Consider the following 13,687-nt stretch of genomic DNA (forward strand, 5'->3'; position numbering starts at 1 on the left):
TGAGCGCTGGGCTCAACAAAAATACGGCAGGTAATTGCTGCCTCTGGTTTAGCTGCACCAAATGCTTACCTTAAACATAATCCATATTTACTGGCCAAAAGGCATAATTTCTCATCTGAAAGGGCTCCTCATCAATACATAAATTATTTTGATTAGGTTAAGAAAACATTTCAGTGATAGAGAAATAAATATGATTTTGACCACATCTCAAATCCATGAAATTACTTTAATTTGCTGTATTATTAGCAGGTGTTTCCCCAAGAATATGTCAATTATTAGGGGGGGGAAAGACGCTAAACTGCACCCTTGGAAGCGATGGTCAGGGGTGGTTTAAACTTCTTCTGTGCCTAGAGCCTCATTCTCAGTTTGTGCCAGGGTGACCAGTCCTCTAATGTGGTCGGCTGCTCGTTGTGTCTTCTTCTCTGGGACTCTAGCTCTTTGGCCATGGGCGCCCCTCCGTCCTTCTCCTGCTGCGATGGATGCACAGATATCGCTGAGATGTGTACTCTTGTACTCTTGGGGGCTGTGGATGGCCTGGATCTCCTGGATCTAGTTCTGTCTGCCTCTGGGGGCGTTGTTGTGGCTTTCCACCCTTATTATGAAGTACTTTCAGCTTTAGACATTGTCATACTATAATATATAATATTATATTTAATGTAACAACTGAAATAACATAAATAGAAATGCATAAATAAAAGAGATAAAAGAAACACATCAACAAGAGGAGGAAAAGCAGAATATGTTGGGCACAACAGTGCATTCAGATCATAATTCTGATTGCAAAAGTCATCAGACATGGCAGGAATAAAAAGAAAAAAAGGCTAAATGTCTCTTATGTTACATGATATAATGTAATAATCCTAAATCTTAATAAGAGGTTTTTAGTCTCATTCTGCCACTAAAATTAAATTATCTGGAGATGTATGAATTTGAAATAAAAATCCCACCTTTTGAGCAAGAACAGAATAACTGGTTATATTTAGAGCTGAGGAGTCCTCACAGAGCTGGCAGTGTTTGGAAACAGTTCATGCTTCCAACTTTCTCTACTACAGACTCCTTAAACAAGACCAGTCTTTTAAGGTTAGATCTGAAAGAAGAATATGCATATGCAAAATGAAACATGTAGACAAAACAAAAAGCCACAGCTTTGTGTTTGACACTCAGTTCAAACATTCCTGGCAGGTAACAGATTTAATCTCTGAGTTACAATGTAGTTTCACTTCATATGGATGCTGTAGTGCAGACTGCTTTCTCCATCTAAAACTCCACATGAAGGTAATGCAACAACTTTGACATTTTTTATTTAATAAAAAAAATATTTAATTACCTTAATTAGACTAGACTAGAAACTGGGAAAAAAAAAAGTTTGACTCTTTTCATTACAAATTTAATTAATCAACTCTTAATTCTCACTAAACTTAAAGATAAAGGGGCCCCCAGTACAATATTTGCCTTGTTGTGTGTGTTTATTTTGCTGAGCAAACAGCTGTTTGGGGAACAGCTGTTGGTATTATATTTACACAATATCGCGAAAACACAAAGGAGCATTCAGAGGACTTTGAGGAGCTGAGGTGTTTCACTTTTTTCACAAAAATATAAAAAGAACTAGTGTCTTTTTTTATGTCAGTGTATAAACTGTAAATGTTCGTATACTTTTTTTAGTCTGTGAAGAATCATTAAATTCATGTTTAACTTCTGATTAATTAAAAGTAATTTAGAAAGCTACCTTTACCTAATCATGAGTATTTTAATATTGATTGGTCAATTGTAATCAGTAAAGAAGAATCGACTCTACTTGAAAAGTGAATTTTATGTATATTACCAGCTCTTTAATTTCTGTGAGATGAAGAAAACGACGGAAAATGTATACAAATCTGTGAATTTTGACCTAACAATGCATGAAGCCACTCGTTGAATTTCAGTTTGAGTTTTAATCCACACAGCTTAATAATCTTAGACTATCTGCCCTTTATTTGAGTGCTTCTACATTAACTTTACATTCTGAGTAATGAAAAAACATCAAGATAAATCAAGATACAAGTAAAGAGTAAGAATTGCAAGTGTACACTATTATGAAGTAAACATACTTTAAAATTCAAAAGATAACCAACCAAAATAAAAAAGACTGGCTGGGCAGGTAAACTTTGTTGTCCATATTAAATCATTTTCATTTATTTAATGGTACCAGATTTTTAACACTGAGTGATTTTGTCACTACTATTGTATCATAAAAAGCAACAGGAAAAGGTCATGTTTCATCTCAGTGAAAACAGGCCATTCCTATTATTTTGTGCAGTCAAGGTTAGGTCTTCAAGAATTTGACCAATGAAAATAACCCGGATAACACTGTGTTCTACTGTATTGTCTAATACAACATGTGACAAGTGCAATCAGTCTGTGCAAACAGTAGCATCCTAACAAAACAATCTACATCCTGAGATCTAGTAAAACAGGTAAAACATTCCTGGTATGGAGATATAATCTCTGGGCTAAGTTTAGTTTCACTTCATATGGACATTGTTGCACAGACAGTTTTTGCCAATTAAACTTCCAGAGGAAGGTAATCCAATCCAATCCATCTTTATTTATAAAGCATTTTAAAATACAAGGCACAGGCCAAACGTGCTGTAGCTTAAATAAGTTAAGAACAATAGAATAAAACAAAACAGTAAAAAATAAAACACATAATACATCAGAATTAAAACAGCCCTATATTTAAAAAAAAAAAAGATAAAATAGCATAAATTAAACTAAAACATCTGAAATAAAACTAGAACAAAAAACCAACATCTCACAAGGAGTCAAAGGCCAGGGTGAAGATATGGGTTTTCAGGAGTGATTTAAGAACAGAAACCTGTCTCATCTCTAAAGGCAGATCGCTCCACATAATGTAATGTAATAAGAATGAATTGCTCTTCCTGTTTCACCTAAGCAGAGAAGCTCAGACCTCCCTCTCCACAGCTATCTCCTGGCTTGTAACAGGCCAGACACCCTATACTCCTAAAGAACTTCCCAGAGAGAACTTCGAGGGACACGGTCAAATGCTATCTCCCAGTCAAGAAAAAAAATGGGTAAACTCCTATGCTCCCTCAAATGTCCTCGAGAAGATAAAGAGCTGGTCCGGGACAAAAACCGCATTGTTCCTCCTACATCCAAGGTTCGAATAACGGATGGACTCTCCACAGACTTTCCAGGGGAGCATTTTTGAATAAAGAAAATAACACAGACACCCTGTCTTAATTTATTCAACATACAAGGAGTACAGTCATTCTGTGTTAAATTGCATCCATCTAAATCTCCAGATGAAGGAAACATGTAAACATCTAACTGTTTTACTTACTAACACAAAGTTTTGTGCTATACTAGACAATTTATATTGATTACTTAAGTTTAGGTCTTCAGGAAACATAATTGAAATAATGCCATATTTTTGGGACTGTTTAGACCACTTGGTATGTAGTGAGAATTGTTTAAACTCGCAGGCTATCTGGGTTAAGGTTAGGGTTCGCTAGTTCGATACTGCTTCTTGTAACTGTTTAACTTCTAAGTATGTCAAGGATCACTACTGCTGTGGTGTACATCAACTGGTTACTGCATTCACACCTTCACATACTCTTGGTATTCAAAAAATTCCCCTGGTCACCAGTTAAGCTTAGTGGGTGAGCAGGCGACCATATGCCGTATGGCTCGAGAGCAGTAGGCCCAGGTCTAGTCTGATCTGTGGAATTGTTGCATGTCTTCCCACTTCACTCTTTCCAATCCCCGTCAATCTACACTGTATCTATCCAATAAAGGCTTTTTAGCTTTTATTGGATAGATACAGTGATGTCAGATGTTGTTCCTGGGATCTGCTGGACACACTCGTCTAGCTTGGAGGTCACTGCACCGAATGCTTCGATTACCACTGGGACCACTGCTGCCTTTACCCTCCATATCTTCTCAAGCTCTTCTCTGAGCCCTTGGTACTTCTCCAGCTTCTTGTGTTCCTTCTTCCATGTTGCTGTTTTTCTATGCGAACATAGAAAAAACATGCTTGATTTCGCACACATTTTGCCAAATTCAAAATTGCACCACCTTTGTCATTTCAACAGATCCTCACGAAAGTCCAGTAGCATGCTCTAGTTTGAAGAAATGGAATATAACAAGGCCAAGGCAATTTTCACATTCCAGTACACTGAAGTTGGTGCTTCTTGGCATTAAAAGTTTTGGAACCAGGTGAGTCACTTTGGCAAACGTTTAATCAGTTTATACCATGTCAATAAAAATGCCTTGAAATTGAGAAAACAAAATTATTGATGGTTACAGCGCTCAGAAACCAGTAGGAAGTGTAGAGGCCTTTTTCTTGGAATGGCTTTAGCATATCAGCACCAATGGGATATTACTAATGGCTCCCATTAATGGTTGGACTACTTCTTCTCTGTTCACATAATATGTTCCTTTGAATCTATCTGTTCATTAGTACATTTGAAACTACCCTTTAGGGTTTTCTGTTGATGTTAGGCTTGGTCACTGCTTAGAGGACTTATAACTCCAAACCATTTGATGTCATGGAGCGCTGTGCGGCAGGCAGGAGTAGGACCCAAAATGCAGGACTCACAGGCACGAGGGAATAAACTCAAAAGGCAGCTTTATTGCGCAACAGAAGATGATAGGCGATACAAAACTAGACTGGGGAAAAACTAACATACGCAGAGACACAGGGAGATCCACACAACATGAGGGACGACGTCACGCTGAACAGAGGGAGACGCAGACAGAAATACACAGAGGGTTAACGAGGGGAGTGGGAACACACGGGGAACACAGGTGACACTGATAATCATAACGAGACAGGCGGGGTGAACTGAACACTGACGGGAGAGGTGAAACAGGAAGTACAGAGGAGAGAGAGCACGAGTAGAACACCAACGTAACGGGCAGGGGAGACACGGAATAAACACGAAAGGGGACGAGGGCTCATAAATACATAGAGGGCACACAGGGGGAAGAGAGAGCACGGGGAGAACTTAGACATAATGGGCAGGGGAAGCATGGAATAAAACATAAGGAGAGACGAGGGCTCACAGATACACAGAGGGGCACACAGGGAGACATGAAGGGCAAGGGATCAAAACTAGAAGCCATAAAATAAAATCACACACAAGTACAATAATACGAAAATCACAAAGAACTAAAAACGCTGGGTCAGGAGACCCAGGACCGTGACAGTACCCCCCCCTCAAGGGCTGGCTCCAGACAGCCCAAACACAGAAAAACAAAACCAAACAGAAAACAACCCAGGGCGGGCGGCGGGGGCCCAGGACGGAGGGCTCGGAACAGAAAACAAAAGAAGAGCACAGCAAACACCGGAGCCCAAGAAAATAACTCAAACACAGAGCAGTTCAGGGGGCCGACCGTGCGCGAGGCAACGGCGGAGACGTGAAAACAGTTCAGGAGGCCGGCCGTGCGCGAGGCAACGGCGGAGACGTGAAAACAGTTCAGGAGGCCGGCCGTGCGCGAGGCAACGGCGGCGACGTGAAAACAGTTCAGGAGGCCGGCCGTGCGCGAGGCAACGGCGGCGACACGAAAACAGTTCAGGAGGCCGGCCGTGCGCGAGGCAACGGCGGCGACACGGAAACAGTTCAGGAGGCCGGCCGTGCGCGAGGCAACGGCGGCGACACGGAAACAGTTCAGGAGGCCGGCCGCGCGCGAGGCAACGGCGGCGACACGGAAACAGTTCAGGAGGCCGGCCGCGCGCGAGGCAACGGCGGCGACACGGAAACAGTTCAGGAGGCCGGCCGCGCGCGAGGCAACGGCGGCGACACGGAAACAGTTCAGGAGGCCGGCCGCGCGCGAGGCAACGGCGGCGACACGGAAACAGTTCAGGAGGCCGGCCGCGCGCGAGGCAACGGCGGCGACACGGAAACAGTTCAGGAGGCCGGCCGCGCGCGAGGCAACGGCGGCGACACGGAAACAGTTCAGGAGGCCGGCCGCGCGCGAGGCAACGGCGGCGACACGGAAACAGTTCAGGAGGCCGGCCGCGCGCGAGGCAACGGCGGCGACACGGAAACAGTTCAGGAGGCCGGCCGTGCGGAAGGCGACGGCGGCCACTCAGGCGTACTGGCCGAGGCCCGGTGGGCACAGGACCAGTCGAAGCACAGGCTGAGGCTGCAGCAGACGAAGACTCTGAGGAGGCTGCAGCAGACGAAGACTCTGAGGAGGCTGCAGCAGACGAAGACTCTGAGGAGGCTGCAGCAGACGAAGACTCTGAGGCCGGACCAGGCGGAGCTGCAGAGGCTGAGGCCGGACCAGGCGGAGCTGCAGAGGCTGAGGCCGGACCAGGCGGAGCTGCAGAGGCTGAGGCCGGACCAGGCGGAGCTGCAGAGGCTGAGGCCGGACCAGGCGGAGCTGCAGAGGCTGGCCCAGGCGATGACGAAGCGGTCGCAGATGGCGGCTGGACAGGCTCCTCGGGCCCTCCAGCTGATGCGGCGTGAGGCTGGACAGGCCCTTCGGACTCTCCAGCGGAGACGTGAGGCTGAACGGGCCCCTCGGACCCTCCAGCGGAGACAGGAGGCTGGACGGGCCCCTCGGACCCTCCAGCGGAGACAGGAGGCTGAACGGGCCCCTCGGACCCTCCAGCGGAGACAGGAGGCTGAACGGGCCCCTCGGACCCTCCAGCGGAGACAGGAGGCTGAACGGGCCCCTCGGACCCTCCAGCGGAGACGAGGAGGTGCTGGCCGGGCTCACTGGAACCCCCAGCGGATGAGGCAGATGGCGGCGTGGGAGCCACGGAGTCCTGGATGAGCCCATCCGAGCTTCCAGCAGGAGCTGATGTAGAGCCAGAGAGGTTAGGGACCCCTGGCTGAATGTTAAGCCGAACAGAAGACCGTATTGCTATCGGGGACCGGGCCAATGGTTCAGGTGCGACCTGAGCTGCTGGACACACGGGGACCTGAGCTGCTGGACACACGGGGACCTGAGCTGCTGGACACACGGGGACCTGAGCTGCTGGACACACGGGGACCTGAGCTGCTGGACACACGGGGACCTGAGCTGCTAACGGTGGAGAAGTAAATGACTGCACAGGGGACTGAACTGATGTCTGTAGTAACGGTGGTGGTGAGAGTGGAGTAGGTGGTGGAGTTAATGACTTCACAGGGGAATGAACTAGAGGTAGTGATGGTTGTGGTGCTGGTGGTTGAGTGGGAGACTGCACTGGGGACTGCACTGGGGACTGCACTGGGGACTGCACTGGGGACTGCACTGGGGGTGGCTGCGAGGGAGCTAACTGAGCTGTCGATAATGCTGATGATTCCTCTACCAACTGAGCTATTGACTGGGCTAAGGATTGAAATAAGGTTTGTAGGAAGTCAGGCTGTGGATGTGACTGTGCTATGGGAAGCGAGGCTGAATGTGGTGGAGGTGGCGACTGAGCTTCGGGCCGGGCGGCTAACAGAGATTCATGGCGAGTCACTCCTGGCAACTCTGTAGGCCTTAAGCTGTCCATGTTAGGAGTAGCCGTCTCTAAAACAGTCACAGCACAGGAAGATCCAGGTTTAGCAGAGTCAGTAATACCGAGCACAAAGGGATCCGTTGCGGACACAGGAGCATTCACACAAACGGTTTCTAAATATATAGGTTGGAGAGCAGAATATTGTCCGAGTTGGTCCGACTTGGAAGTGGCATGGAAGAAACAGTTAGTGTCACTCACCACCGGAGTTTGCTCAGAAACGTTAGGGCGGCGGCGGCGTGAGCGCCGTTTTCGCCGAGAGGGGGGAGGAGATGAGCCGGGCCGCGAATCCTCCAGCGGACCGGGCTGAACGTCCTCCGACCCCTCACACTGGAGAGGCAGCTCCGGGCGGACGCCTACGGTGGAAACAAGGAAGTCCCGGATGTGGGGGTGCAGCGCGCCGAACAGCCACGGGAGTCCGGACACCATCCGCTGTAGACGGGCGGCTACGACCTCCCGGTGTTCGTCTCCTGGCAGCGCCTCCCACTCCTGACAGTGGTACTCCACCGTATAGATCAAATCCTCCCGGAGCTCAGCGGAGGGGTTGTGAGTTGCTGGGTCCATTACTGGTGACGTCGTACTGTCATGGAGCGCTGTGCGGCAGGCAGGAGTAGGACCCAAAATGCAGGACTCACAGGCACGAGGGAATAAACTCAAAAGGCAGCTTTATTGCGCAACAGAAGATGATAGGCGATACAAAACTAGACTGGGGAAAAACTAACATACGCAGAGACACAGGGAGATCCACACAACATGAGGGACGACGTCACGCTGAACAGAGGGAGACGCAGACAGAAATACACAGAGGGTTAACGAGGGGAGTGGGAACACACGGGGAACACAGGTGACACTGATAATCATAACGAGACAGGCGGGGTGAACTGAACACTGACGGGAGAGGTGAAACAGGAAGTACAGAGGAGAGAGAGCACGAGTAGAACACCAACGTAACGGGCAGGGGAGACACGGAATAAACACGAAAGGGGACGAGGGCTCATAAATACATAGAGGGCACACAGGGGGAAGAGAGAGCACGGGGAGAACTTAGACATAATGGGCAGGGGAAGCATGGAATAAAACATAAGGAGAGACGAGGGCTCACAGATACACAGAGGGGCACACAGGGAGACATGAAGGGCAAGGGATCAAAACTAGAAGCCATAAAATAAAATCACACACAAGTACAATAATACGAAAATCACAAAGAACTAAAAACGCTGGGTCAGGAGACCCAGGACCGTGACATTTGAACTGAGAAATCAATGCCTGTCAAGAAAGTTCAGCAGTGAACTGGCAAGCAGTTTGAGATTTTCATCCCAAAAGACTTTTACATGGTTATCATTTTGTGTAGAGATTTAAAATGATTAGCCTAACTGCATATTATAAGACTTTAATTTCTGATCTATGTGCGAACTTCAGGCCTGAATGCACTGACCTTTGAAGATTCCTGTTTGGTCTCTGAATTCTAGCTGGGGATCTAGATTTCATCATCAGGATTATCCTTGACAGTCAGGCAGTGCACACAGATGATGTTCATCCTCTGTGCAAGATTGAGGTTCATGATGAAATTGTAGAGCAAGAAGGCATGTTGGCTAAACAGACCTTCTAGGAAGAGATCAAAAGTACTGGCTGTGATGCTGTTGCACCAAAGTAAGTGAGACAGTGATATAAAGAGGAGAACCTTCAAAATTAAATTACGTTTGTTTTCTGATTTTTTTTTCTTTTTTCTAATGAATGAAGTCTCATAAAGTGCTTATGAGTTGGCTGTTATATCAAAAAGTATTTCTAATTTGGTTATTTATTTATTTTATCTTTCAGAAAGTACCACGTCACTGTTCAGATCAAAACAGGGAACAAAGTTTCAAATGAAAGCCACATGGGTGACAAACTGAGATGCTGTGAATAAAGTCCTGTCTCCATGAATATCATTTTCATAAATTATACCAAAGTACTATTCATGAACGATACATACATGTGTTCAGTGGAAAGGAATACAACAAACCAGTTGTTAACGATGAGTTGAGCAGAAGAAAGAGGAAAGACAGAAAGAAAAACTGAATCAAAGACTACAAGAATTTCACCAACAAGCTAAAGAGCAGCTTGAAAAAACCGAGTGCCCAGATCTCAGATTAATGTGAGTCACAGTGAGATGGCTTAATAGGGCATCTGGATAAATGTGAAGCCAACTACGAATCAGGCAGTGACAGTGCTGAGTTTCTTGAAATCCTCTAGGTGAAATGCAGTCTCCCAGTTTCAAATCTCAGTCTGAGTCAGCTCACAGCTAATCAGCTTAGTGAGATCCTTTCAGTCCTGGAAAAGCGTCTGTTTAATGACATCCATCAGCACTCTGCAGCACACTCAGGTGTTCATCACAGAGCTCTGTGCTCTGTCTCTGGATATATATGAAGGAGTTTCCCTACAATGCATCTCCAATCATATGCAGTCCATTTTGGGATCCATCAGCCAATCATAATGTGGAGTTTTGAGAGTTTCCTCCTGACTCAAGCCCTGTATCTAAACCTGGTGGTTGGTGGTCCACAGTGAGGCAGATGGTGCAGTGGTATAAAGATGAAGAAACAAAAGGCACGGACATTCTTTTTTATGAAATACGCCAGATGAAAAATATTGAACAAAAACTGAGTGAATCAACCTAATAACTTATGTAACAAAGCTGATCAAAACTGATTACATAAAAAACCACACAGATATACAGCAAGCTAGGACTCCAGGCAGCATCCCAGTTGAAATTATTCTCTACTGCCGCAGTGACAGAGACAGTTTGAGCAAAATACACAAGGAGCTGTTTCCCGGTGATGTCATTGTTGCAACAAACCTTGCTGGACGTGGCACAGACATAAAGGTTTCCACAGAGGTGAACAATAATGGAGGATTATTTGTTATCCTCTCCTTACTCTCTGAGAACACAAGAGTGGAACTCCAGGCTTTTGGTCAAACTGCATGCAAAGGTAAACCTGGATCTGGTCAGGTAATCATCTCCACTGAACAACTACAGCACAGTGTCCTCTCTGGAGAAACTTGCAGCAGAAAAGATAAATCACATGATGAATGATGTTGCTGAGATGAACCTGTTTTCAGAATACTGTGAAAATCTTCAAGATATTTATAATACCACTCTCATTGAGGAACTAACAGGCTGTCTTCAATTTGTAAAAATGTCCTCTGCAGACTCAACAAACAGTAACCCAAACGGCCTGGAAAAACAGTTAACAACCAAGTGCATAATGTATAGTTACTTTGACAAAAACATTACTGAGGCTATCCAAAATTTGGATGAAATAAAAGAGAAAGCGAGAGATGCAATGTCCAAAACAATCCAGATTTTTAAACTGGTGTCAGACGAGGATAAAGATCTCCAAGTTGAAGCCATGAACGCCTACCATCGAGGTCTGAAATATGTACTTTCTGTGGTAGAGAAGAATCGTTTCTCATGGGAAGGTCTGCTGGTGTTCTTTCTTGGAGTTTTACAGATTGTTGGAGGAGCACTGCTCACTGTATTTACATTTGGAACATTTGCTCAAGTTGGATTGGGACTCATTACAGAGGGAATATCAGACTGCATCACTGGCATTCAGGCCATGGTGACAGGAGAATTCAGCTGGAATTCATGGGCTATAGAAAAAGCCATTTTCATTGGTGTCTCTCTTATTGCGTCAGGAATTGGAAAGCTGATATCAAATGGATTCAAATGTTTTAAAACCTTATTTAAATTTGGTAAACAGCATAAATCAATGTCAATGTTCCTTTCAAGACAGGCTAAAGATGGCTTCAGTGTAGTCTTAAAGACTAATTTGAAGAATGTAGTAAAACACACAAGTAAAGAAATGTTAAAAGAAAAAATCAGCTATGCACCAGGAAAGACTGAAGGGAAAATACTGACTCAAACACTAAATGACACTGAAGATAAAGTGAAATTAAAAATAGAAAAAGAGCCTTTATCTACATTAGGAGATCTCATTATTCTCTCACAACTTGATGATAAAAAGCAACGTCACGATCTCCTGAAGGACGAGAGCAGGAAGAATAAACTGTTGGCCATTTTCAAAGAGGTCAGTACAGCAATACAGCCATTCTATGAAGACCTCAGCTGGAAGAACATGCTGAATCCATTCCTCTCCACAGTGACTGGTAAAGCTAAATTACATAGCCACAGAAAGACAACAGCACTTCTGGGAGGTATCCAAAGTGTCTACATGGTCTCCAGTCACATAGTTTCTATTGTTAAAGGCCAGGCAAATGGTGCAATTGGTCGTTACATAAGAAAGGGCTTAAAGAGTCGCAAAACAGAGGAAAACCTCAAAGCTGGACAGAACACCAGACACATTGCATGCATGCCAAGAAAGCTAAATTCTAATCACAAACTTGTAGGACATGCAGGTCAACACTCACAATCATATGCTGAAAAGATCAAGAACTCCACGACTGCAGGCACCATCCTTGATATCAGAGTTCTGTCAGAAGCCACTGGCACTAAAGTTGTCATCCTAACAGAGGACAGCAATGGAAGACTTACGAAAATGCAAGAGCTGAGCCCAGACACTAGACCTGCTAAGAAAACTGTGACATTAGTCTACAGACCAAAGAGTGTCCAGTATCCTGATGGTCATTATGATGTGCACATGAATAACCAGACAATGAGCATAGAAAGTAAGGGAAAGAGCTGCTTGTTTCATGCTTTGGCACGGGGAATGAAACCAAAAGCCAGTGAAGAAGAGATCACTGTGGAAGCAAATCGCCTCCAATCTGTGGAGGCTGATGCTCTCCTCGGTTACCCAGGCCAATGGGAGCCTTTCATCAACCGGAAACAATTAACTAAAGCAATGAGAGGAGAGGAAGAGGAAAGTGAACCAAGAAAGATAATAAATGAATGCAAAAAGATACTTCAGAGAGAGGTTGGAAAAGTAGAGTTATACAAAAACTGGCATAAATATGCAATTCAAAATCCAGGACTTGGAAAGTTCATCAATGCAGATCACCAGCCACCAGTCAGTAGTATATTGAAGGCCCATAAACAGAACCAGAATAGCAGATTAGCAGAGGCCATGCTTGAAGTGGCAACAAACTCATCTCCTCTGGATCGAAGTCTCATTTCTAAAGTGGACAGTTCTCATGGTCGGGAACTTCCAACTGTTTATGTACCTACAGAAGTCCATCGTGAATTTCCCAGTACAAAATCACCAGCCTTCAGAGACCTCTTGGCTGCAGCCATAAGTAATAATGATATAAAGAGCACCTTCAAGCTGACAATCCTTGGTTCAATGCCAAGATTCTGGTTGGATCATAATAAGGACTTCAAAGACTTTCAGAACAACTCAATGAGTAACACCAGGCTTGAAATTTTTGAAAATAGCTTTCAGAAACACAGCACAGAGATGGTAAAGACATGGTTTTCTCTGCTTCAGATCAAAGGTGTTATAACAGATGATGATGTAAAGATCATTACAGATTGGATTGGCAAATCAGGCTACAATGATCAAAATGAGCCATACAGGAACGAAGTCACCAACCTTCTCAGATCAAAAGGTATAATCACATTTAAAATGACATTTAAATAAATCACGTACACAAAACTTATGTGTGATTCCTAATAAAAGGGAATGGAGGTGCTTAGAGTGGCATTCATTTGAGTGGATTTGTGTTTTCAGTTTGTGAGGTTTGAGAATGTGACTTACAAGCAGATCACACAGGACACTATGGAGATCTTCCACCTGGCTGATCATCATCAATAGGGCTCTCTGTGTCGTGACTAATAACGACTATATAATAACGAGCATAAAAAGCAATGTGTTTCTTAGAGAATGTTAACAATCAGTCTCATAGGCATCTAAATTCATGAACTTTACAGAGTACCCGAGTGACCTCTAGTGTTCAGAAAGGCAAAACACACATCTCTTGCATTTAGATCTAAGCAATGCTTATTTATCATTCTTTTCTGGTGGCAGCTGGTGTTATTCTGCAAGAGCTAGACAGAGGGAGCTAATAAAATGCTAACTTTGAATCATAAAAGCCAGAAAGATGTACAGTGAAAGAATTAGTAACATAATTATAGCAGCTATAAATGAAGCTGGGACATTATGTAAATATAGATATTGATATAATGCAGGTAAATAATGTAATGATTAATTCTGTGATGCAAGGAAAAATATGTGTATTACAGGTTAAATGTTGAGACGTCCCTGT

At 44.6% G+C, this 13,687-nt stretch overlaps 1 protein-coding gene across 3 annotated transcripts; it reads left to right on the top strand.

Moving 5' to 3' along the window:
• Positions 1–1,177: 1,177 nt before the first annotated feature.
• Positions 1,178–13,283, top strand: LOC146687475 (uncharacterized). 3 transcript variants are annotated; one of them, XM_085439540.1, is made up of 4 exons: positions 1,178–1,275; positions 4,092–4,215; positions 8,909–9,139; positions 9,308–13,283. In XM_085439540.1, exon 4 carries the CDS (start codon positions 10,549–10,551, stop codon positions 13,060–13,062), a length of 2,514 nt encoding a protein of 837 aa, XP_085295666.1. In that variant the 5' UTR covers positions 1,178–1,275; positions 4,092–4,215; positions 8,909–9,139; positions 9,308–10,548; the 3' UTR covers positions 13,063–13,283. The 3 variants fall into 3 exon arrangements, with proteins under 3 accessions (XP_085295666.1, XP_085295665.1, XP_085295667.1); XM_085439539.1 differs by having other exon boundaries at positions 8,959–9,139; XM_085439541.1 differs by lacking the exon at positions 8,909–9,139.
• The last annotated feature ends 404 nt before the right edge of the window (positions 13,284–13,687 follow it).

This window comes from Copadichromis virginalis, linkage group LG18 (genome assembly GCF_057382275.1).
Source record: "Copadichromis virginalis isolate Kocher_CV1m ecotype Utaka linkage group LG18, C_Virginalis_male_GT1.1, whole genome shotgun sequence".
Taxonomy (NCBI): domain Eukaryota; kingdom Metazoa; phylum Chordata; class Actinopteri; order Cichliformes; family Cichlidae; genus Copadichromis; species Copadichromis virginalis.

Excerpts from the sequence above, each read along its gene's own strand:
- LOC146687475 (XM_085439540.1), top strand. The coding sequence starts at position 10,549 with ATGATGAATGATGTTGCTGAGATGAACCTGTTTTCAGAATACTGTGAA.